The sequence below is a fragment of the Bombus impatiens genome, unplaced genomic scaffold, assembly GCF_000188095.3.
Source record: "Bombus impatiens unplaced genomic scaffold, BIMP_2.2 scf_0647, whole genome shotgun sequence".
Lineage (NCBI taxonomy): Eukaryota > Metazoa > Arthropoda > Insecta > Hymenoptera > Apidae > Bombus > Bombus impatiens.
In genome coordinates this window covers 794124-817007 of record NT_177066.1, presented here as the reverse complement: position 1 = coordinate 817007, position 22884 = coordinate 794124, and the positions used below count along the sequence as shown (strand labels likewise).

Below are 22884 nucleotides of genomic sequence, written 5' to 3'. Positions count from 1 at the left end.
GGCTCCGAGACCGGGATAATTCGCGTCTCGCGAAGATTAGACCGTGAAACGCAGAACAGAGTGGTGTTAACCGTGATGACGAAGAACGGTGGTGGGATTCGTGGCAACGACACGGACGAGGCTCAGGTTATAGTCTCGATTCAAGATGGAAACGATCCTCCGGAGTTCCTGCAGAATACCTACGACGCTACCGTGTCAGAAGGTGCGGCGCATGGGACGCGAGTTTTGACCGTTAGAGCGGTCGACAAGGATATAAAGCCGCAGAACAATCAGTTCTCCTACTCGATCATCAGCGGAAATCTGGGTCAAGCGTTCAAGGTGGACCCGCAGACCGGAGATATAGAAACTGCCAAACAACTGGACCGAGAAACGATCCCGATTTACGACCTGACGATCGGTGCCATCGATACCGGGACTCCGCCGCAAACCGGCACGGCGGCTATTCACATCGAACTTTTGGACATCAACGATAACGGGCCTACCTTCGATCCACCGGAGGTGGTGGGCTACGTGAACGAGAACGAACCAGCTGGAACGATCGTGATGACACTGAGCGCCACTGATCCTGACCTACCACCGAATGGAGCGCCTTTTACGTACAAGTTGGTTGGTGGAAGACAGAGCGATATGGTTACCTTGGACAAGCATACCGGGGTATTGAAAACTACGAGAAGTTTGGACAGAGAAGCTATGCCTCAATTGGATCTCGTGGTTAGTAGAGATCTTCTAACGAACAAATATATGTCGCTTTGAATTAATTCGATAAGACGTAATGATCGATCTTCGATTGATTTTCGCAGGTCGAAGTGGAAGATTCTGGAGTACCGAGAATGAGAAGCGAGCACACGATAACCGTGATCGTCACGGATCAAAACGATAGTCCATCGTCGCCGAGATCGGTTCACGTGATAGTACACTCTTTCAACGAGCAGATACCGTTGGGAAAGATCGCCGACGTACATCCTAACGACCCCGATGTTACCGGCAGCTATTCCTGTAAGATACTTCAAGGATCGAATCCGAAAATTCTTAGTATACCTAGCGCTTGCGATCTTCACACGAAGAAAATAACACCAGGTTTGTGTAGGAAGAGTATCTATTTAAGGAAATTATTCGAATCGACGGATGAAAAATCTCGATCGAAATACATCTGCGACTTTCGTGTTTCGAAACAGGAGTCGGCTACTCTTTAAGCGTGTCTGGCAACGACGGTCGCCATCCTAACGTGGTATCCAAGGTCACAGTGGAATTCCTCGTTTTCACCAACAGCACGATCGAAAATAGCGTGACCCTGCAAGTAACGAAACTAAGCTCGAGAGATTTTTTAGGTCAGTATTATCGTGCTCTGCTGGACGTTCTGCAAGAGGAAGTCGATGTTGGAGACACCCTCAAGATCTTCAGTCTTGGAGAGACTGGATCTGACTTGAACATCCACGTAGCCGTAGAGTCGCCTGAAGGTATTTCACATTGCGTAACCGTATTTGACAGAGCGAGAACTATGAAAAGATTGCAAGATTCGAAAATTGACAAGTTTAAATGCGAATGATTGAATTTCATTGCACAGGATACCGCAGCAAATACGAAGTCACCGAATTGCTAAACCGTAATCGGGACAAAATCCGATCGCTTCTCCAGGGAATGACCTTCACAGTTGGCTACTCGCCGTGCAAGCACATACCTTGCGAGAACGGGGGCTCTTGCAGCGATAAGTTGGTCATCTACGATGACGCCAGAATCACCGATAGCCAAGCGCTGATTCTCACGTCGCCGAGGATGATGCACGAGATGACCTGCAAGTGCCGCGACGGTTTCACCGGCGATAAATGCGAAAGAAGACAAGATCCTTGCTCTCCGAATCCTTGCTTATTGGTAAATATTCGTACCGATACTACGAAAATTCCCCGATTTAGTTTCATATCTTTTCCCTAACGTTTTGATCGTTTCGTTATTTCACCACGTTCAGGGTGGACAGTGTCGACGACTGGGATACGATTTCCAGTGTACCTGTCCGATCGATCGCGATGGGAAGCTATGTGAACTGGAAAGAGGCGATGCATGTGCGAGTAATCCATGCAGGAACGGTGGATCGTGTAGGAAGAGTCCCGATAGCTTCAGTTTCTTCTGTCTATGTCGAGCTGGTTACAGAGGAAACCACTGCGAGGCGGTTACGGACTCTTGCAGGCCGAATCCTTGTCTCTATGGAGGTTTATGCGTAGGAGAAAAACCTGGGTAAGCATTTTTATCGACCATGTAACACGCGACACTCGACTACATATCCTATCGTTCAAAGTTTATCGACGATCAACGTTCCAATTCAGGTACACGTGTAGTTGTCCAGAGGGTCGTTACGGAAGACACTGCGAACGATCCACGTTTGGCTTCGAGGAATTGTCTTATATGACTTTCCCAGCCTTGGATTCCAACACCAACGACATAACTATCGTGTTTGCCACTACGAAACCAGATGCCTTACTGCTGTACAATTACGCGCCACAAGCCGGAGGACGTTCAGACTTCGTGGTATTGGAACTGGTGGACGGAAGAGTGGTGTTTTCATACGGAGGTGCAAGAAGCGCCATCACCTCGGTCACCATAAAAACGGAGAACTCCGTGTCGGACGGAGAATGGAGGAAGGTAACGGCAACTAGAAACGGCAGGGTCGTGTCCTTGAGCGTGTCCATGTGCAGAGAACACGGAGATATCTGCGACGATTGTAGACCCGGTGATGGCACTTGCTACGCGGACGACGTAGGACCAACCGGGTTAGCATCGCCTTTCGTTCTTAGTTATTCGTTTTCGTGAACGTGAAAATCGTCCGACTAAACATCGACAATCGCTTTCTACAGGACTCTGAATTTTAACAACAATCCACTTCTGGTGGGAGGACTGGAAAACGCAGATCCGGTGCTCGAGAGGCCAGGCCAAGTGCATTCCGACGATTTCGTCGGCTGCGTCCACTCGGTTTCCATAAATGGAAGGGCATTGAATCTGTCGAATCCGCTGGCATCGCGCGGCGTTAAGTCCACCTGCATCAGATCGAACAACAATTCTTGCTCGAGAGGTGGAAAGGACTCGGGCAGCGTTTGCGGCGCGAATTCCAAGTGTTACGACAAGTGGCATCAAGTGACCTGCCAGTGCGGATCTGTAACCGCGCCCAATTGCGAAGCAGCTCTCGAATCGATCACGTTGAGCGAGGGTGGATACGTCGAATTTAAAGTACGCGCAAACTGTTAAAAGCGAGCTTTGAATTTTAATTCCCAGTCGAGTAAGACGACCAATCGCGAATAACCGTCTTTTCGTCGTTTGCAGATCTCGGAGAAACACAGAAGAATGCAGTTATTGGAATATCTTTACAGAGGCTCGACCTTGTGGCATAAGAATCGAGCGAAACGCACCGTCAGCGAAGACACCAGCTTCATAACCAATCCATCGCCCTTTAAAACGATCGGTTTGATGTTCAGAACGGTGAAGCCCGATGGTGTTCTCGTGTATGCCGCGACCAACAAACACTTTACATCGGTAGAGGTGAGCAACTCTTTCCTCAACGATATTAGAAAAAATTCCCAGATTAGAAAAAGAAAAGACAATCCCCTTCCTTCTTTGTTTCTTTTCAATTCACGGCACAAATCTCGTGTTACAGCTTCGCAACGGGCAACTATTTTACGCGTCTCTTCTCGGATCGCCAGTGAACATGACCGCGAACATCGAAGGAGGCTTGGCGGATGGCCGTTGGCACAACCTGACCCTGCACTCTTACTTTCGAGGCTTAAGGCTGTTCGTCGACGGCGTTCAAACCGGCGAGGAATTAGACCCTGTCGGTGTCCACGACTTCCTGGACCCGTATCTATCCGTCCTATCGATCGGTGGAGTTAGCCAAGACCTGTATTACGCTCACAGCGCTGGCGCTAGGAGTTTCGAGGGTTGTTTGGCCAACTTCACCATCAACAACGAGATTCAGCCGTTCAACGGGTCCGGCTCGATCTTCAAGGAAGTGCTATATCACGCGAAGGTGAGCACCGGATGCAGAGGACCGATCGGAATCAGCGCAGCGGCCACTGCCGATCCTCTCAGCATAGGAATCACCCTGGTCATAGTGTTCTTCGTTATTCTGCTGATCGCTATACTGGTCAGTTTCATCGTATTCCGTTTAAGACGACAGAACAAGGAAAAGTCAGCTCCATCGGTGGTGAACAAAAATACCAACGCCATAATGACTGGAAATCCGTTGGTCGGCTCGGGTAACGATAATCTGATGTCTCGCCACGAAAATACCTATATATCCGACACGTCCGACCTACGGGGCGTGGGTCACATGGGCCCGGAATTGATCTCGAAAAAGTACAAGGAACGAGAAATTAACGCGACCACCGAACATCGGCCTCAGAGGCCGGACATCATCGAGAGAGAAGTAACGAAATCGCCACCCATTCGAGACGAACATCCTCCCCTGCCCCCGCCCGCTCAAACTTCCCTACATTCTCACGAACACAATCCAGAACCTGACATGCCCGAGCACTACGACTTGGAAAACGCGAGCTCCATAGCACCGAGCGACATCGATATCGTCTATCATTATAAAGGTTATCGGGATGGTATGCGGAAGTACAAAGCCACTCCTCCGCCTATTAACAACTACGCCAACCATCATAAGCACGCGGGTCAGCAACACAGACACACCGGACCGTTCCCACCGCGCGCCTTGCCACCTCCGAACGTGAGCCAGCCGCCAGGACCGACCCAGAAACTGTTACAGAGCACGCCGTTAGCCAGGCTGTCGCCTAGCAGCGAGCTATCCGCTCAGCAACCGAGAATACTAACGTTGCACGACATCAGTGGCAAACCTCTGCAAAGCGCTCTGCTGGCCACCACGTCTTCCTCCGGCGGAGTAGGCAAAGACGCTTTAAACTCCAACAGCGAAAGAAGTTTAAACTCGCCGATCATGAGTCAACTGTCCGGATCAACGGCCAGTCGAAAGGCGCCTCAATCGAACAACGAAAATTCCGTGAACAACGTATCTTCCGGACCGATGGGATTAACAGCGGAAGAGATCGAAAGACTGAACTCGAGGCCAAGAACCTCGAGCCTCGTGTCCACTTTAGACGCCGTAAGTTCCTCCAGCGAAGCCAGAGGACCGCCCACCCACGGTCCTCTGCATCTCCACCGACGACACACGCCACCGGTCGAGAGACTCGAACGAAGAAACTCGTCGACAACGGACGAAAGCGGCAACGACAGTTTCACCTGCTCGGAATACGACAACACCTCGTTGGTCGGTGACAAACGGTCGGACAATCCGTTCGCGAAACAAGACGACGAAGAAGTTAATCAACGAAGCAACGAGTCCTCCCAAACGACGAAACCACCCCTGCCACCAAATGTCAATTACGACGGTTTCGACAGCTCGTTCCGTGGATCTCTCAGTACTTTGGTAGCCTCCGACGACGACCTATCGACGCACATGGGAGGATTGTACAGACCGAACAATAGCGGATCGCCATCCACGACAACCACCGCGCTAAGTTGGGACTATCTGTTGAATTGGGGACTGAACTTTGATAGTTTGGTCGGAGTGTTCATCGATATCGCCGAACTACCGGACAGTGCCAATCGTGTTCCAAGTACGCTTAGATTACCAGCTAGTATACCTAAGCCATCCGAGGAATACGTCTGAAGAGTGTTTCAACGTCCATTATAATAGAATTGTTAGATAGCATAGTTCTTAGAAGGAGCTTAGAAGGAGCACAACGATGCCACTTTTTTTCTTTAGATCGAAGAAGATCGGCTAGATGAAAGGTACGCGTAAATAACCAAAATACCATCGCGAATGGAATACGCTTTAATCGTCGATTGGATGAGCGACAAAAATCCTAAGGAGTAACGCGAGCGATAGAAGAACGAAAGTGGACGTTTTCTAGAATCGTAGGAACGAGCAGCGTCGTTACATTTTTCCTGGATTTTCCTGCCTCGTTCGATAGCTCAAGATTGCTGCTCTACGAAGAATGTAACCGTTATCTTGCCATAATAACAGAACTCGAGTTACGCCATGATTCGAGCATCGTCTCGAACTCGTCTGGACTTTATATCGTGTCGAGACGATATTGTGAATTTGTAAATAATCCGCGATTTTTTCAAGTGTACCGAGACTACCTTTATCGTTAGAAATACGAGCCACGATACGGCCGTGCTTTCGTCGAGTCTTAACGAATTTGTATCGCGTATCGACCTGACAATCGCCTTGTAACACTTAACTTTCGCTGTTAGCAACGAATTTCGTTACGACACTTCGACAATCGATGAGAAATGGAATTATTGTGCGACTGTATCGCCAACAATTATATAAATAACTATTATAAGTACACTAGGTTTCCTTGTATATAAATATTTTGAGACATTCTGTGCCAGATAATCTCGATACAGTCGCACAATACCAAACGATGATCAATTAAGTCGAGAGTGATGCGATTTTAAAAATAGAGAGAAAGGCATCGATCTTTTCTCTACGCTTTTTGCGTTCCTGATGGTAGGCGTCGATCGCGACGACTGCACAGCTACTCGTTCAACGTTCCGTTAAGATCGCTAAAGTAATCGATCAACTTGAAAAATTCGTTAAACGTCTCACTATACGCGGCTGTATTTTACAGCATTTCATCGAGAACGTTGAACAGAGTGTAATTGCCAGACTGATTTTTCCCACGAACTTTCGAAGCGTTATGATAGATTATACTACAATACCATCGATCGTCAAAATTTTGTAAATTACGCGAATTGCCCGTTGTAAATATCGTATGCCTGATCTGTACAAAATGTGTGAATGAGCCGCGTGTGTACTACTTTATCATCGATCGTATTTGTAATAAACAAGACATTTGTAAAAAAAAAAAAGAAAAGAGAGAGAAAAATTGATCATATTCTATTCCTTCCTACCTGAAGCTTTTTTTCTTAGAATATCCGACCGATTTTATACCGCACGACGATATCACAAACGCGAAGACATTCGACTGACGTTTCTCGTCCTGAACGTATTTCGAGTCCTCTATCGTTTCGATATTCGTCTCGAAAACAGGCCGATTAAACGACTTGATTCGCGAATCTACCAACGCAAACCAAAGATAATACACGTAGAACGGGATTGTATCGATACGTCTTTTAATCGTTTGCTAAAATATTACTCGATACCAGTTAGAATGTTCAGATAATGATATCTTCATTCCCGTCGTACGATGAAGAGCTTCTGAACAGCGCCTACGCGAACATAAGTCTAATCGCTGACAAAGTCTGGACCTTCGACAAGGAGGATCCCTTTCAAAAATTGAATCAATCTCTGTCGATTCAGGTAAAATACTCGTAAATTCCCTGAATCGTTCTGTTTGTCTTTCGATCGTTCCATACGCTAACCACCTACTAATAGAAAAATGCAAAGGTATTAACGATACGTCTTACGACAGAATTACAAATTGACCGCAAAGTACAAAGAGAATGGTACCGTCCATCGAACGAAAAGCGTACGCGATGTTATTCCTAACTCGCGTTTGGCCAGCTATGGCAATTACGAGTACAACGAAGACCGCGAGAACGCGTACAAGTCAGACGACAATTCAGGTCCTGTTTCGCTACCAAATTTCTGCTGGACGGAAGTTACCGAGCCGTGGATGCTACCGGAGGTGGAGAAGCACTTCGCCTGGTTAACGTCGAGCGGGCCGCGTACGAATCGTGAATTGTTAGCTTTTACACTTAAACGTTAGCAAATGATTCGCTGTGATCCAATACTCGATCGTTCTGTGTTAACGTTCGCGCGGAAGATCGATGCTGCAAAGCTCGGCAACGAGGATATCGGAGCCCGACGACGAAGTATCGAAGATGGTATGCGGCTACAAGTCGCATTGGGAAGATTGTTCGCACGGTCGACACGCGCAGAGGTTCAGCCAGACGGAGAAGAAGAACAGAACGAACCACGAGTCGAGCAAAGAAGCGAACCTGATCGGTAACACGGTCGCGATCAACCAACAACGTACGACATCCTTCTTTTTTCAAATTCGCCAGAATAACTGGCTATATTCCCTGCTAGAAATTCTATTCGATTGTCGCTAATTTAAAAAAAACGATGTCTGTCAAGAATCAGATGCTACGGAAAAATTGGACAGTTATTACGAGTATCAACGTTACACCATCGAAAATTCAATGGAGATGCAGCTGCACATTCGCGTAACTAGCGACGCGGTTCGAAGCTTATGGAAAGCGGGCGGCAGCAACGTTCATCAACAATTCCTTCAACAGAGAATGCGCTTGCAGTGTTACAAGCTACAACAATCTCGAGAGCAGAATTGTCAGGGCAAGCAACAATTCTATTACGCGGTTCAATATCGACCACTGATACTTAGGACAGAGTGCCAAACGGTAAGGACGGAAACTTATGGAACGAGGAAACATCCGCCGCCGGTTCTCAGCCCGGAAGTGCCGGAATTTTTCCCCAAAGTTCCGGTAACGCGATTCAACAGCAACAAGGAACAGAACGTTAATCGTATACAATATTTTCCATCCCTTAACGAGCGAAGTTACCAAAACGAATTGTTTCCTTACAACAGGACCTATGAAAATACCGCAACTATATACCAGGTTTAAAATCCTAACTTGCTCCTCTAATGAATGTCTCTAATTACTTACGAAAGGATAATCGCCTCTGGTTTCGACGATCTAGAAACGAATTGTATTGTCGGGAGCATGATACTGAACGACACGCTTCCACGAGTATTATCATCGCTCGGCCTTAGTTTCCCGGATATTCGCAAATATATTCCCAGAACATAAACGCAGGGTTAGATAGTAATAAAATAGAAATAAAGTAGAATAGTTTGGGTGAACAAGCGATTAGTTAACTAAGGAACTACAGTGAGACACGTATGATAAATATAGAAGGTCGAACGAAAGAGAGAATTCCATTTTTAGATTCGCGAGATTGAAATTTGATAAATGATAATAATGATATTCTCGAAATATATTCGATACTATACAGGGTGTTGATATTATAAAAAAGTTACGTTTTCGGCTTTGTTTTTCAATTACTGGCAATTGAAAATACCCCTGCACGCGAGCAAACCTTCTTGCACGAACGAAAGAAGGTTAGCCTATGCAGCGTGGTGGACAGTGATCCCTGATCGATCAAAGACAGGATAACTCGCGAGTCTCTTCCGTATTTACACTCTTATTCCAATTATCGTTACACGTGGCAGGAAATTTAAAATGAAAGCAAGAAACTTCGGAAGTATTCCTGCGTGTAACTCGGAAACTAAGAACCAGACTGTAACATATATAAAGAAATTTAAAGACAAGTTGTTCACAATCGTGTCCGCAGAAAACGTGTTTCAAGATCGTCGAAATCAGTGCAGAGTATACCCTATCCTTTTGCAAATAATATAAATAATTACCTTCTGCTCTATCGCTGGTAGCAACTTCATACTCTATAAAGCAACCCTAAACTTTTGGCGTGCCAACGCTCGCCCTAGAAGAGAATAGAGAAACGCTTGTGAATTTCAGAGTACGGGTATACCTGTGCTATCAGCTACCGACACGAGCACGTTTATCAGACCTCCTCAACAATGGTATCAGAGGATTCCACCGCAACCGACGCAAATACAAATATCTGGCTCTTCGTCGACCCCAATGTGCACCTCCGTGCAACCATTGCGAACTGCTACCATTACTCATCATCCCGTACAGGTGGAAAATGAAGAGTCGTTGCGAACGGATATGTGAATCCAAAGTAAAGCTAAACATTGATCGAAGGTAATAATATTGCAGGTGCAAGAGAAGTTTTTACAATCGAATCCTATACCGATACCGGTGTATCAGCATCCGATAGAACTTTATCACGAAACGGGACAAAAGAGGAAAAACCAAGGCGTTGATTTTAAGAATTTGATACTATTGACGAGGAACGCGATGAAGACGCACCGCGGACAATCGAAAAGCTCGCAACACAAAGCGTCTTATCTGATGGAAGGGAAAAATCGAGGTTGCAAATCGGAATCGGAAGTCCTTCAATGGCTGGATAAAAGTTGCTCGTCGAAAACGAAGGAACTCGCTGGCGGCAACACTCTGGTAACGGAATTGAGGAATTTTGACGGCAGAAGCGACAAAAAGACTTCGATTGGCAAAAGGGAGAAGGACAACGCGAGAATCGGCGAACGAATAAAACCAGAGGTACAAGGATCGAAGGCAAAGTCGATCAGCGAAAGGGATAAAAATGATACACGAAACAGAAGAAGGCTTTACAGAGACGTGTTAACCAATGCTTCCGCTAACCAAGCTACCTTGGAGAACGTGTTCGAGAAAAGGTATAAGCAGTCGCTATTTAATCTACAACGGTTCATAAAATAAATTCCATTGAGCCGTAAAGTTAGGCAATATATTACACGTCTGTTTCGATATGTGATAATTATTATCGCGGATTTTTACGCATTTCTGTATCTTTTAGAGCGCGTCTAAAGAAATGGAATTTGAATAAATGTTTGTTTCATCTACCAAATATCCTAATAAATACTCTATCGTGTCTTTAAATTTCGCAAAAATGCATAAAAATCCGCAGCCTGGTGATAATAATTGTAATAATACAAACGTGTCCAACGCTAGATACGACGAATTAGAGCAGCAAGCAATGGAGCAATATAGAACGTCCGAGGAATCATTGGCGCTTAAATATCAAGTATAATATTTTATTCTTACGTTTACTTACCCCGAGTCACCGATCGCCTCGTCATTTACCACGCTTCAAATTTATCAACACATTTGCCAAATTACGAAAATTATTCGCACGCGTAGCTGAGACGCGTCTTTCCTCTACGACCATATTAACGACACTAAAATCGAAATGGTATTTCACCTGCGTGAGCGAGAGCGCCACGAAAATTTCGAAAGACGAACGATTTCGTTGTAGGAGCTCGAGAGACAGGCGATGGAACAATACAAGTGTTGTGGAGGAAGCGTACAGGAGGAAGCAGGAGTTTCGCGTGCGCTGATGGACGATAAAGACACCTGCGAGAGTTTTAAACGAAATTTTAGAGAAGAAAATTGCTACGATGGAGAGAAATGTTCCGGTTTTGGACGATGTAGTCCGATGAATACGGAAGAGAAGAAAGAAGGTTCTTTTACTGATTTTTCTTGTTAATTTGATATTGACAAAACGATATATCAAAAGGAACGTAGAATAGTAAATCAATCATTTATTTAATAATCGTAGATGATTTTCGGGAAAACATGGATTATTTTGTACAAACAGAAAACAATAATGAATGCAGTATCCCTGGTCGATCTTTGTCCGATAAAAATAGTCGATCGAACATTCTATCAAAAAGTTTATCTACGTTGTCTGAAGAAATATCTCGTAAATCGAAAAACACAGCTAAGGGTGCATCAGGTGATGAAATGAACAGAAATGGTAAATAGTCCGATTCGATAATCTCCTAACGTTAGAATTGAGATTTTAAATATAGTTTCCTTTTCCGTGATAAATATAACGAAACAATTATCCCAGTTTCAGTCCGGGCATCGTCAAAAAGGCGTCTGATACTGGTGTCACCCTTCGAGAAAGAATCAGAAGCCAAATTAACAAGATCAACCGATCTGGAAGAATTTTACTGTATAACGCAAGCGAATAAAAATATTTTCGGCTATTACAATAACTCAAAAGTGGGGAAAATTGGCGGTGGAGATGAGAATATAACTATCGTTCAATCACCCAGGACAGAAGGTATAGGTCCATTTGGAGATATGAAAATGGAAGAGATATATGTATAGTAGTAGCCTTTTAATATTTTTTCTACTAGTCTGGCTCTCAGGCTTTTGGACCACGTAAAGATGGGAACTTTAGGAAGATCAACGTGGAAGGAATGAACCTCAGCGGGTTAAATTCATTGAAAAACGCAACCATATTACATGAATGAATGTATTTAAATATTATAATAAATGCTTCTAAAATACTGTATCATATATATACATGTATGTATATTTCAATAAAAAATGACTTGATATTTTTCAGTTACTAAACATGCAAGCACAACCCGTTTCACGCAGACACATACACGTGATTTATTCTGTTCGTTAATTCATCTCTCACGACACAGAAGAACAAGAAGAGAGCAAGTAACAGCAATTATTCTAAATTATCGTTATTACTATAGTGGACTACATATTTAACCACTGAATAGTCTAAATAGTCTATATAAAATGTATCATCGTACGGTTGAGAAACCAGTTAATGGCGAATCTTATCGAATATGAACATAGTAAAAATGAAATGAGATAGCCTCTTCAGTCTTTAATTAAATATCCTTTATATAACTGACGAAGATCTTTCATGGTCAGATAATGAAAGTCAATGATTATCTTAGAAAGATACACGTAATATAAAATCGTAAAAATTTCTCTAAATGAAAATACAAATACTGAAGCGTTAAATCCTTGTAAAGTGTTTTTCTCAATGTTTCGGATTATTTTCTCTTTTTTCATATATCAGTAGATATATGTCGAAATTCCCACATGTAGTATTTAGATGTAAAAAAAGGCCTCTTCATTATAGAGATAGAGAATTTACATAAATTGTATAGAAACTCTGCTGTATTGAATATGCAAACATTACCCATGGTTAAGCTCAAATTCGCAACCAATACATATTTCATAGCAAAGTAAATTCGCAAATGCATCGCAATTTGAGATCATAAGTGACATTAGAAAATATCTAGAAATGTAGCTTAAAAAATGAATATTATCTAAAGAAATGTTGATCAATACCGTCATGGCATTACCGTTTTAGGAACTAAAATTGTACAAACGCGATTTAACGTAAACTTATATTAATAATTAGTAATAATATGTAGCAATTTAAATGTAAACGTATTTAGTATCTCTCACGTATCACGATATATCTACCAATTATCAAGAAATTCAAAACCAGTTTTTGGTATAGTCCTTTCTTCTTCTTCCTGATTCAATTGAGAAGATTGAAAACTACTGTAAGAACTAGGAGTCTCTAATAGCGCTGTTGACTCATTAATGTCACTTGATTTTGTACGTGACATAACCACTAATGTATTTGTTTGACTTTTATCAGTATCCGAATCCCTTTCCCTAACTAAACTTTCCATATCATCTGCCAAATTATTTTGTAATTTTAATAAAGACGTTTTGTTCATCAGTTTAGCAAATATACTTTCAGAATGATCGTTATCAACATTGCCTTTTAACAAACTGCTACACTGCTCATTCTCAAAGATATTACTTGAAAAACAATCAGATTGGAAGCGGTTAACCGTATGAGACGAAGTATAAGCATCGTTAAGAGAGTTTGAATTGTTTCTATGTGATTTCGCTGGGCTTGAGAAATGTGGTAACTCTCCAAATTGAGTTCTTATTAATTTAGATTTTGCATCCTCTGTTGAATCTATTATACTAAGATTCATCTGTGACTGAGTCATGAATGAAAATGGAGCTGAATGCTCATCACGCCATCGCAATGTCTATAATATCATAGTAAAGAAAATTTGCTTTAACTAAGAAGTCTTAACTTAATATTTTGAACTTGATCGCATATATATATTAAATCATAAATAGTAAAATATTTTACATTCAAAGTATTATATATTTATGATAGTCCAATATTAATCGATATTTGTATATTAAAGCAAAAATATATAGTTTATGACATAATATTACTATAAACTTATAAATAGTACTTACAGAACCAGTTTCATCGATAACATATTTCATTCCTGTCTGTATGCGTAGTTTCGGATACCACTCAGGTAATTCTCTAGTGACCTCATGCTTTTTCAAAGTATATTTTAATGCAACCTCTGGTTGAATGATAGTTTCATTAATTGCTTGATTCCGTTCTGCTATGCTTAATGTGTTCCATAGGCCTTCGTAAGCTTCCTTAGTTGCAGTTATATCTTCTCCTATCCTTTGTGCCAAAGGATTTATACTGTAGAAATATTGTTCAGCTCTTGAGCTTAATGTAGCACTCATAACGAAATTTTCAAACTAACGCGAAGAAAATATCTGCAATAAGAAGGAATAAGCTTCTGTCAAATACAAAATCAGATGATGGTAATATTATGTGATAAAAGAGTGAATCCAAAAATTGGCAATAGAGAAACCAGAATACAGGTTACGATACCATTCGAAAATTATTAATTACTGATAAATAGAAGATGACAAGGCATTCGAAACACAAAAAATTCAATTACAACGAGCATAAACTTTGTGAAATGAAACTATTAAATTATCTATAAACAGAACTATGTTTCACGCGCAGCTTACACATTGAATGACAGAACGTCACAATTATGCAGCGCATATGTGAATCCACACTAACACATGTTTTTACATTAAAATCTCTAAACTTCCCTCTTTTTTAAGATACATATCACTGATTATAAATTATTTGAGACATTGAAGACAAAAATACGTTAAAAATATGTTAAGATAAACATTTAAATTATTGAAACATGAAATTATGATTTGAAAATATAATTCACATACGCGATTATTCGTAATTATATTAAACGTTACAACATAACATTAAAATAGATAAAATTTAAAAAGTAAATAATTTATACAAATTATAACGCATATCATAAAAAACAATAAGTACTAATAGATAGATAAAATATGAAATTATCGATTGCAAAGTAAAGGAAAATATAATTACAATTTGAGACAACAATCAAGACACTCCTTGGCGACGTTTCTTAAAACTGCGATAAAAAATTTCAACCGGAAATGAAATCAAATCATAGTTTTATGATACAAATTATATTTACTTCCTCACTCTTTTTAATTTATTAATTCATATAACGTATTAATTCATATAACAATATAATTACTATTTATTGCATTCGGATGTGTAATAATATAATTAAAAAGTTTTTACAGTAATTGTTTTTAAATAATATTAATTAAGTGGAAACATGATATTTGATTAATAACAATAAATCTATATTAATTAAATATATTGTTTAGATAAATTTTGTAATATTTAAACTTGTCAAAAATAACCATTTCAATAAATATAGTAGTACATTTAGTATTAGAGTTAGTAATACATTCAGTATATTCGAATTTCTTTACTTTATACAAAACGTGAATAAATGTTTATAAATATGTATTAACTGGAAATAAAATGGGAAGGAATGTATATTAAATCATTCGTATATACTAGCATGTCTCCTAAAAAATTTATTTATGTTCTGTTTATTTAAAATTATAATAGGACAGTTCCATATCCTCCATTGGTTCTACAATACTATTTTTCAAAGCAATTAATAATGAAAATGAATTTTGAAGTTTCATGAATTATTTAAGAATAAAATTTGTTTAAACTTATATTCTTTATTGTAAACTTAGAACAATATAATGCCCCATTATTAGCTATATAACTAATTAGATTTCATTAAAATTATCATATATGTATATATATATATATATGCTTTACTTTTTTATTATCATACAAATATATACAATATTATTATTTTAAATCAGTTCTTGCGCGTTTTAGTAATCGTTTTCATTTTTTATAATTTAAACGGAACGGATCACTTATTTAAAAATATACACAGTACACAAAAAATGATAATTATTTACATACAATAATGTTTGAATAGGAATGACAATAAATAAAGATCGCTCATGATTTCATAAGAATAAATGTTCGCTGTTTAAGTATCACTTACGCAACTACTATATGGTATTTTTATAGAGTTTCAAGTTTCAAGTACAAACAAGCGTATGCTTTAACTGTAATCCTTTTTAAAAAATATATTTACAATCGGTATTACATCTCAATAGTGTGTACGAATATCGTTTAAACGAAATCGTTTGACAAAAAAATAATTAACTCTTATAGTTTCATTGTATTAACTCTGTAGGTTTTATAATTTATAACTCTTTCATTCAAAACACGGACGTGATTTAACAACACTGTATAATACAACTACTTACTGCCTGAAAAATCGGTTAAAATATCCAGGATAATTCCTTAGATGAACGAATCTAGTAATTAGGTACCTTCGTAATTTTCATAATGTATATGTTAATGTTCCCAATATCAGATTCAAAATAGTATATCACATATCGCAAGTGATACAAGATCACACAACGATAGTTTCTAATATTCATTCAAATGAATGATATTTTTGTCGAGTAAAACCAATGTGATTTTTCATTAATCTTAACGAGTTGCTTTTTTCTAATTTCAAGCAGCAGGGTTCTAATAATTTAATATGTTTGTATAACTTTATCAATGACTTTTGATACATTAATGAGTGGCACTACATTTGGAACTATTGTTTATCCATGTAGATTGTATCTTCGAAAAATTACTTCTGAAGAATACATTTGATGAGTTTCCAATCATTTAAAAAAAAAATATACTAATAATGGCGATGATTTACGCGCAACTTGAATCTCGCAACTTTCTCATAATATACTATATGATGTACATATACACTATCTTGTCATAATGATTGTGTATTTTAAATCTTCTTTTACATTACTCTAAATTAACACAAACACCTCTTCAGCTTTCGTTATAAATACTGTATTGCTTTAGAATTACATAAACTAACATTAGTAATATAAACAAAATAAAAAATGTAAAACTGCCCGAAATAACGAAGAACACAGATAAACTAAAAAGTGTCAAATTCATTATTATATAAAATTCTTAAATAAATCGAATTTGTGCCATCTAATTTATCTAAAAAATGAAAAGAATAAAAGCAAGTCTTTTGCAGTAAATAAGCAATGCAGTAATATTCATAATAAGCAACTCTTATTGTTGAAAATTATAGAAAGGCAAAAAAACATTGCACAAAAAACATAGATCAAATGTAAAATTGTCCACAGTTACCTGTTTGACAAATGTTTAAGAGGACCCAGACTTAGAATAGATGTAGCACCAAGCGCACCTAAATTACAAGTATTAGGATTTCGTGCACCGTCTATTGTAATTATAGGTAATCCAAAATACCCGCCCGTTTGAACACTTAGTTGTGACAACGGGATGTAGCTCTGTATACCAAGATTTGATAAACGATTCAACACATGGGGAGATTTCAAATCTACGACCGGTAATGCTAATTCTGCACCACCATTTTGTGCTACTGTGTCTACTTCTTTATGATACGCCTGTTTGTGCGTTGTTAGCGCTTGAGCTGTTGGGTATTGGGCAGGACAAAGATTACACCTAGTACCAAACATTATTATTATATATATAATAGTATTATAATTATTATCTAGGAAATGTACCCTATATTATTGTTGAAAGTATACTTACTTGTGAAGTAATTTGCTTGGTGCACGATGGGTAGCCATGTGTTGAGTTAGCATTTCCTGATTCTGGAAATTTTTATCACACACTTGACAAGTTAATAATGCTCTGTAACAATGAAGAATATTATATTATCGATAAATGTGGAAGAATCTTCCTTTAATTTATCTTACCGTGGAGGTCTTCCACGTCTAACTACTGGCATTTGTGGTGGGGTATCTTGCGTTAAATCTACGGTGGGAGGTCTCGGAGGTCTTTCCACTTCGTTCACAGCTGGTTTGTTTTGTTTATTGTGGGGAACAGCAAACTGACCCTGATCTTGCTGTTTTTTTTGTGAACTAGCTGGTATGATAGAAATAGCAGAATTCAGAGTGAGCGCTGTAACATTTAAAGGCTGCTGTGAAGATGTAGTCCTCTGTTGCTGGGGAAGTATCTGCTGTTTGTTTTGTTCACTTGATTTATTTTTATTTGCTGCTGGAGTAACAGTAATACCTCTGGCTGCCAGTACATTAGCCACAGCCTTTGCATCAGACTTCTTGCCCCCAGCACCTGATGTGTTCTGCACTTGAGCTGGAGCGGAACCTTTAGATTAGTAAAATATGTTCTTTTTATTCTTGTAATGCACCTCTTCCATGAATAGTTAAGTTTTCTTTCAGAACATATAATCAAACAAACATAAAAGTAAATTTAGAAAAACAAACATAGAAAAATGATAAAAATATCGAAACTAATCTTAGAAGAGGTATTTAGAATTAAATACATAAATTACATACAATAAAATATACATTAAGGAAGAAATATATAATCAAGTGTTAAAAGTACCTGGTTGTCTAACACTAAGAGTTATGGAATCCGTAAGATGTATAGTAGAATCATTTCTATTTGTTTGTTGAGTTGTAGCACCTTGAACATTTTGTATAACAGGCAGACCGTCATTTCTTTTTTGCTGTGCAATAACATGACAATCTGCATCTTCATTTCTATCTGGTAATAAAACATCCATCCGTCGTTGTTTCATTGCAGAGTTATTCTGCTGCACTTGCATTGATTGTTGCATAGGACGTTTCATACGTTGCCGCGGTGTTGATCCCGTTTGTGGAATCCTTGGTGCCCTGCAATACATACAATGCAAATTAAACTGCTTAATACTTTATTTGAAAGAGAATTCATCATGTTTCGTATCTTGTTTCATATCTTGTTAACTTTGATTAGAAACATATTACATGCTTTAACGATTATTTCATCAACAGTACTTGCCGACTATTTTGTGCAAGAGTCGGATACCTTCCACGTGAAATTTGCTGAGGCAATTGTGGATGCATTTGTGGCGGTGCAGTCATTTGTGGATATGGACCTGGCCCATACTGCGGATATAGGTGTGTTATATGAGGAGGATAATGCATGCCCTGTGGACCAGGAACTCTATACAACGGTGGTCTTCCTGATGGTTGTACAAAGTAATTTGGGCCAGGGATCATTGTATTAGCACCTGGTGGAAGACTTGGAGGCATTTGCGTTTGCGGAAGTGGCATACGTTGTACTTGTTGAGCTAGTTGTTGAACAGGTGCGGGTAGTTGTTCAAAATTCACAGGTGATATTATTTGCTGCCCAGCACTAGCTACTGCGTTATATGTAGGTGAATTTGTTTGATGAGGTGAAGTTAAAGGAGAATTCCTATTTATTTGTTGCGAGTTTGTTGTATTTGCAGATTCCATTGATACTGCATGAGGTGAATGTGTATTTAATTGCGGAGATGCTTGGCTCAAATGGGGTGAATTTTGATTCAAATGAGGTGAACTCGTATTTAGATGAGGAGACAATTGGCTCACGCTCGGAGAAAGGGGCGTTCCATGCATTTGAGCTTTATGCATGGAGACTTCCAATAGTGAATGAAAAATAAGATTTATACATTCCGGAATATTGCATTGATAATGTCCAGCTTTGCTCCGATGCTCATCTAAATGAGCAATATCTTTAAACTTTTCGTTGCAAACGCGACAAGTACTAACGGTCTCAGCTAACTTTTCAAGCGAAACATATTCGGTTTCCGAAGGTAAATTATTCGATAAGGTTTCATTTTGATTATGTCTTTGGTGCTCAATCAAATTTTGTAAAAGGGACCCAGCATTCTCAATATTATTATCACCCGCATTTTCTTCATTTTCTTTAGAATTCTCATTATTCTTATTCGATAAATTAGTTGACAGTTGATTCCAATTAAAACCAGTTGTGCTTTCGGTTGATTCTTCAGGTTTATCTTCATCTTCAGAACACACTGTTGTACAATCTGCTGTGTGGTTTGAAAACGTAGAAGACTTTGAAATAATATTAATGGCTGGATTCTCTGCTAAATCATGTATCATGTTTGATTCATGTCCTCTATCATCATCCTCTTCAATGCCTGCATTATCAATTAATCGACTCATAGATCTACATCTAAAACGTTAAATAATGAGTTATAGTAAGGATATTTCTCATTCGAGGATTATTTTTAAATACACAATATTACCCAGATTGTTCACCAAGTTTCTTGAGATTTTCAATTGTTTCTCTACATGTTGCTTCCAATGCATCTGATTCTTCATGATCTTCTGTTTCAGAGAGTCTTTTATCCGAATTATCATATTGATCTGTATTTTGTAGGTCATCAACATTTTGATCTTCCTTTTCAGATGGATTTGCCATATCACTTCCTACACCTGAGTCACTTTCATTGACATCTATGGATGGTCTATCATTTTCTTCCAATGGATTATGTTCGTCAGCGTTGAACTTAATGCTTCCATATTCATCCTAATAATAATATTTTCCATAGAATTACATCAATTAACATTTTTCATATTTATAAGTATAATGTACCTGTTGTTCTACCATCACGTTTTCAAACGGCTGATTAATCGAACTTTCTGTATCTTTTTCATGTCTTTGATCATTCTCTGTTGCGCCAGCCACGTCTCTGTGATTGTGATTTTCAGTTCCCAGATTAATGTTGCTTTTCACAACAGTAAAATCTTCCGATTTTGATGACTTTTTGAGTTTAAGTTTCAGAGGATCGTTGAAATTCTGTTTTTTTAACGTTAATTTCAAAGAACCCTTCTTTTCTGGGTCTAGCCAATATGTATTGCTATTCTTTTTCTTGACACTTTTCAAAGTAACCCTTCTTAAAACTATACGTGGTCTTCCTAAATGTGTATGAATGTGAGTACGTAATTGCTTTTTTGTTACAAATTGTTTTTTACAGACTTCACAGTTAAATAATGGAAATCGTAAGGAAAATATCGTACTTTGATTGTCTATGTGTTTATCTGAAAAAAGAAAACCCCAATAATTACAATACACTCATATAATAATTTTCTAATTACATCTGTCAATCGCATTACTTTACGAAAAACGTTGTACTTGAAGACGAATATCTAAAAAAACAAAACTGGATGTGTCCAATCACCTTTTTAATTAAAAGACTGAGAAAAGTAAGGATTAAATAATTTGCCGCGCTTTCATAGCTACTATCAAATCCGCTAAACTGATATAATTTCCCGTTGGATATGTCTGAGAACTATACGTCGATTATATTCAAACATGTTTATTTCAAAGGTTCACTCACTATCATCAATGCACATTCCCCGTGTTACAACGGATGTAAACAATCGATGCCGATGTATATGCAGCAACAGCAAGTGTTCACGCAAAATGGTTGCAACAGCAGACCACCTAACGCAAGCGAGATAATTGCCTCAGCTTTTGCCGAGAATTGAAAACGGGATTCTCCAATCGATACTAGCTAAAGAACGAACACCATTGGTTCACTTCATATTAGCGCAACGTTCCCGCCGCGATATACATCGTATCAAAACGCATTTCATTTGATACCATTGCGGACATACATAAATTGCTTTTTACCGGTCTTAAATAGTTATAGCAATTTACGATAATGTTACTTATTAAAGTACATATATAATCAATGGGATATTTTCAATTATACAAACGGGCTAAAAAGGTAATAAAATTACGTTTTACAAATGTTATCATCATAACTCTAGTTAAGGAAAGGATATCAGTTTGTGATTTATTGCAATTAAATAAAAAAATGTAAATTATACCAAATAATTTTGTTAACGGAACATCAATAACAAATGACAAAAACCTCCAAATTTATCCAATTATTATGCAGCACTAACAGAATCCTAACCTCTCTTCAAGAGTTTAGAATACAAATTTTCATTAATACCATTTACTTATAAAGTATAAATCCATAAAATTTGCTCAAAGTACACTTTAAAGTAAAAAAAAAGTTTTATTAAATAAAAAACATAGTATTTTTATCCACATTTTTATAACAATGTTAAGATTTGGCTAGAGAAATTTTGCAAAATAGGTTTGCAAAGACAACCATAAATTAGTAACACAGTATTAGAAACATTAATCTTTTATAGCAATATCTTAAGTGAAATATATTGCTTTCTGCAAAAAAAGTGCATCTAATAGAATGAGGATATTCCACTAAAATGTTAATTTTCAAGAAAGTAATCTATAGAAACTAACCTACGTTTAATACTATTTCTTGTGTATATTACATTTATGTATATCATTTGTTTTATTTTCACTCAATATTTTAGAAAAAACATACCAAATTTTTGCAAATCATCCACTGCATCGTCTTTACAAATTTTGTTTTGGTCTGAAAATCTAAATTCCTCAAAGTCTTGATCCAATGAATTGCTCATTTCCACTCTGTAAATTAATCATTTATTTTCTCTATTATTGTATAGTATAATCGTTATTAAAGTTTTTTTAATAACAACATTACAATTATGGTTGATTATTATTGTATATCATACTTACAGGCATTGTTATTAACAACACAAATTGTCATGAAGTCATTAACAATGATCAATCTTGATTTAGATAATTATTTACTGGCAACTAAATACGTCGATAATATTTATAAATCAATAAAATCCACATATTCTAATTTGCAGTAATAAACAGTTCACAGAATTCTTAATCACTGAGAAAATTAATCAGATTGTCATAAAAATGATTCCTACCAAAATTTATTTTTATTTAAACTTATTGAGAGATGTTCGTTAATGTTTATGATTATATTTGAAGATATAAATGGTAATAAAGTCAATTCAACACGAGATAAACTTTCAACGTGTGTCAAATAAGTATTTTGTTAACTAAATATATATGTATACATATATAAGTAGAAAGTATTATATTTGCTTTTAATTAATGACAACCGACCCGGCGTCGATATTACATGTATCGTTTCAAAAGAAGAAATGAAATCACGATTTATTCAATGTATATAATTAAGTGGAGAAAAAACACGTAGTTCCATTTATGTTTAGACGATGAAGTTTTTATCCGATTTGTTACATATAGTTAAGTATGACGGCCAATATTATGACTATGACATGATCACTGCGCTGTTTATGGCACATTTGTAGTAGCGACATTCAACGACGATAAAATCGGCGCGTCAACTACGATGCCTACCGTAACCAATCTGAACTTATTATTAGTACGTGTTATATCGAGCCGCCAATATGGCGGCG

At 38.2% G+C, this 22884-nt stretch overlaps 3 protein-coding genes across 8 annotated transcripts in view; 2 read left to right on the top strand and 1 right to left on the bottom strand.

Moving 5' to 3' along the window:
• LOC100747534 (cadherin-related tumor suppressor) overlaps positions 1 to 6887 on the top strand; it is a 68500-nt gene extending 61613 nt beyond the window's left edge. Inside the window, 9 exon segments of the mRNA XM_024369978.2 lie at positions 1 to 711; positions 801 to 1077; positions 1176 to 1457; positions 1565 to 1869; positions 1964 to 2229; positions 2319 to 2762; positions 2847 to 3216; positions 3310 to 3525; positions 3641 to 6887. Of these exon segments, the coding sequence (XP_024225746.1) occupies positions 1 to 711; positions 801 to 1077; positions 1176 to 1457; positions 1565 to 1869; positions 1964 to 2229; positions 2319 to 2762; positions 2847 to 3216; positions 3310 to 3525; positions 3641 to 5671 (4902 nt within the window). The 3' untranslated portion in view covers positions 5672 to 6887.
• Positions 6888 to 7078: 191 nt separating this feature from the next.
• On the top strand, positions 7079 to 11790 carry LOC100740186. Its single transcript, XM_033322581.1, has 9 exons — positions 7079 to 7333; positions 7446 to 7737; positions 8114 to 8613; positions 9532 to 9708; positions 9775 to 10361; positions 10627 to 10699; positions 10931 to 11135; positions 11234 to 11431; positions 11534 to 11790. Exons 1-9 carry the CDS (start codon positions 7196 to 7198, stop codon positions 11788 to 11790), a joined length of 2427 nt encoding a protein of 808 aa, XP_033178472.1. The 5' UTR covers positions 7079 to 7195.
• A 2040-nt stretch (positions 11791 to 13830) lies between these two features.
• On the bottom strand, positions 13831 to 22878 carry LOC100747221 (myb-like protein I). Of its 6 annotated transcripts, none has more exons than XM_033322667.1 (11): positions 22163 to 22878; positions 21948 to 22051; positions 20180 to 20625; positions 19830 to 20113; positions 18578 to 19756; positions 18143 to 18432; positions 17813 to 17902; positions 17494 to 17698; positions 17327 to 17428; positions 16901 to 17236; positions 13831 to 14049 (listed from the first exon to the last, which is right to left on the bottom strand). In XM_033322667.1, the coding sequence occupies exons 2-11, from the start codon at positions 22042 to 22044 to the stop codon at positions 14013 to 14015; spliced, it is 3066 nt and encodes a 1021-aa protein (XP_033178558.1). In that variant the 5' UTR covers positions 22045 to 22051; positions 22163 to 22878; the 3' UTR covers positions 13831 to 14012. The 6 variants fall into 6 exon arrangements, with proteins under 6 accessions (XP_033178558.1, XP_033178559.1, XP_033178554.1 ...); XM_033322668.1 differs by having other exon boundaries at positions 17813 to 17890; XM_033322663.1 differs by having other exon boundaries at positions 17494 to 17902.
• Between the last annotated feature and the right edge of the window lie 6 nt (positions 22879 to 22884).

Excerpts from the sequence above, each read along its gene's own strand:
- LOC100747221 (XM_033322663.1), bottom strand. The coding sequence starts at position 22,044 with ATGAGCAATTCATTGGATCAAGACTTTGAGGAATTTAGATTTTCAGAC. Across the intron at positions 20,626-21,947 it reads GGATGATTTGCAAAAATTTG|ATAAACACATAGACAATCAA; the intron begins GTATGTTTTTTC and ends TTCTTTTTTCAG. Across the intron at positions 19,757-19,829 it reads AAACTTGGTGAACAATCTGG|ATGTAGATCTATGAGTCGAT; the intron begins GTAATATTGTGT and ends TTAACGTTTTAG.
- LOC100740186 (XM_033322581.1), top strand. The coding sequence starts at position 7,196 with ATGATATCTTCATTCCCGTCGTACGATGAAGAGCTTCTGAACAGCGCC. Across the intron at positions 10,362-10,626 it reads TCGCTATTTAATCTACAACG|ATACGACGAATTAGAGCAGC; the intron begins GTTCATAAAATA and ends GTCCAACGCTAG. Across the intron at positions 11,432-11,533 it reads TGATGAAATGAACAGAAATG|TCCGGGCATCGTCAAAAAGG; the intron begins GTAAATAGTCCG and ends TCCCAGTTTCAG.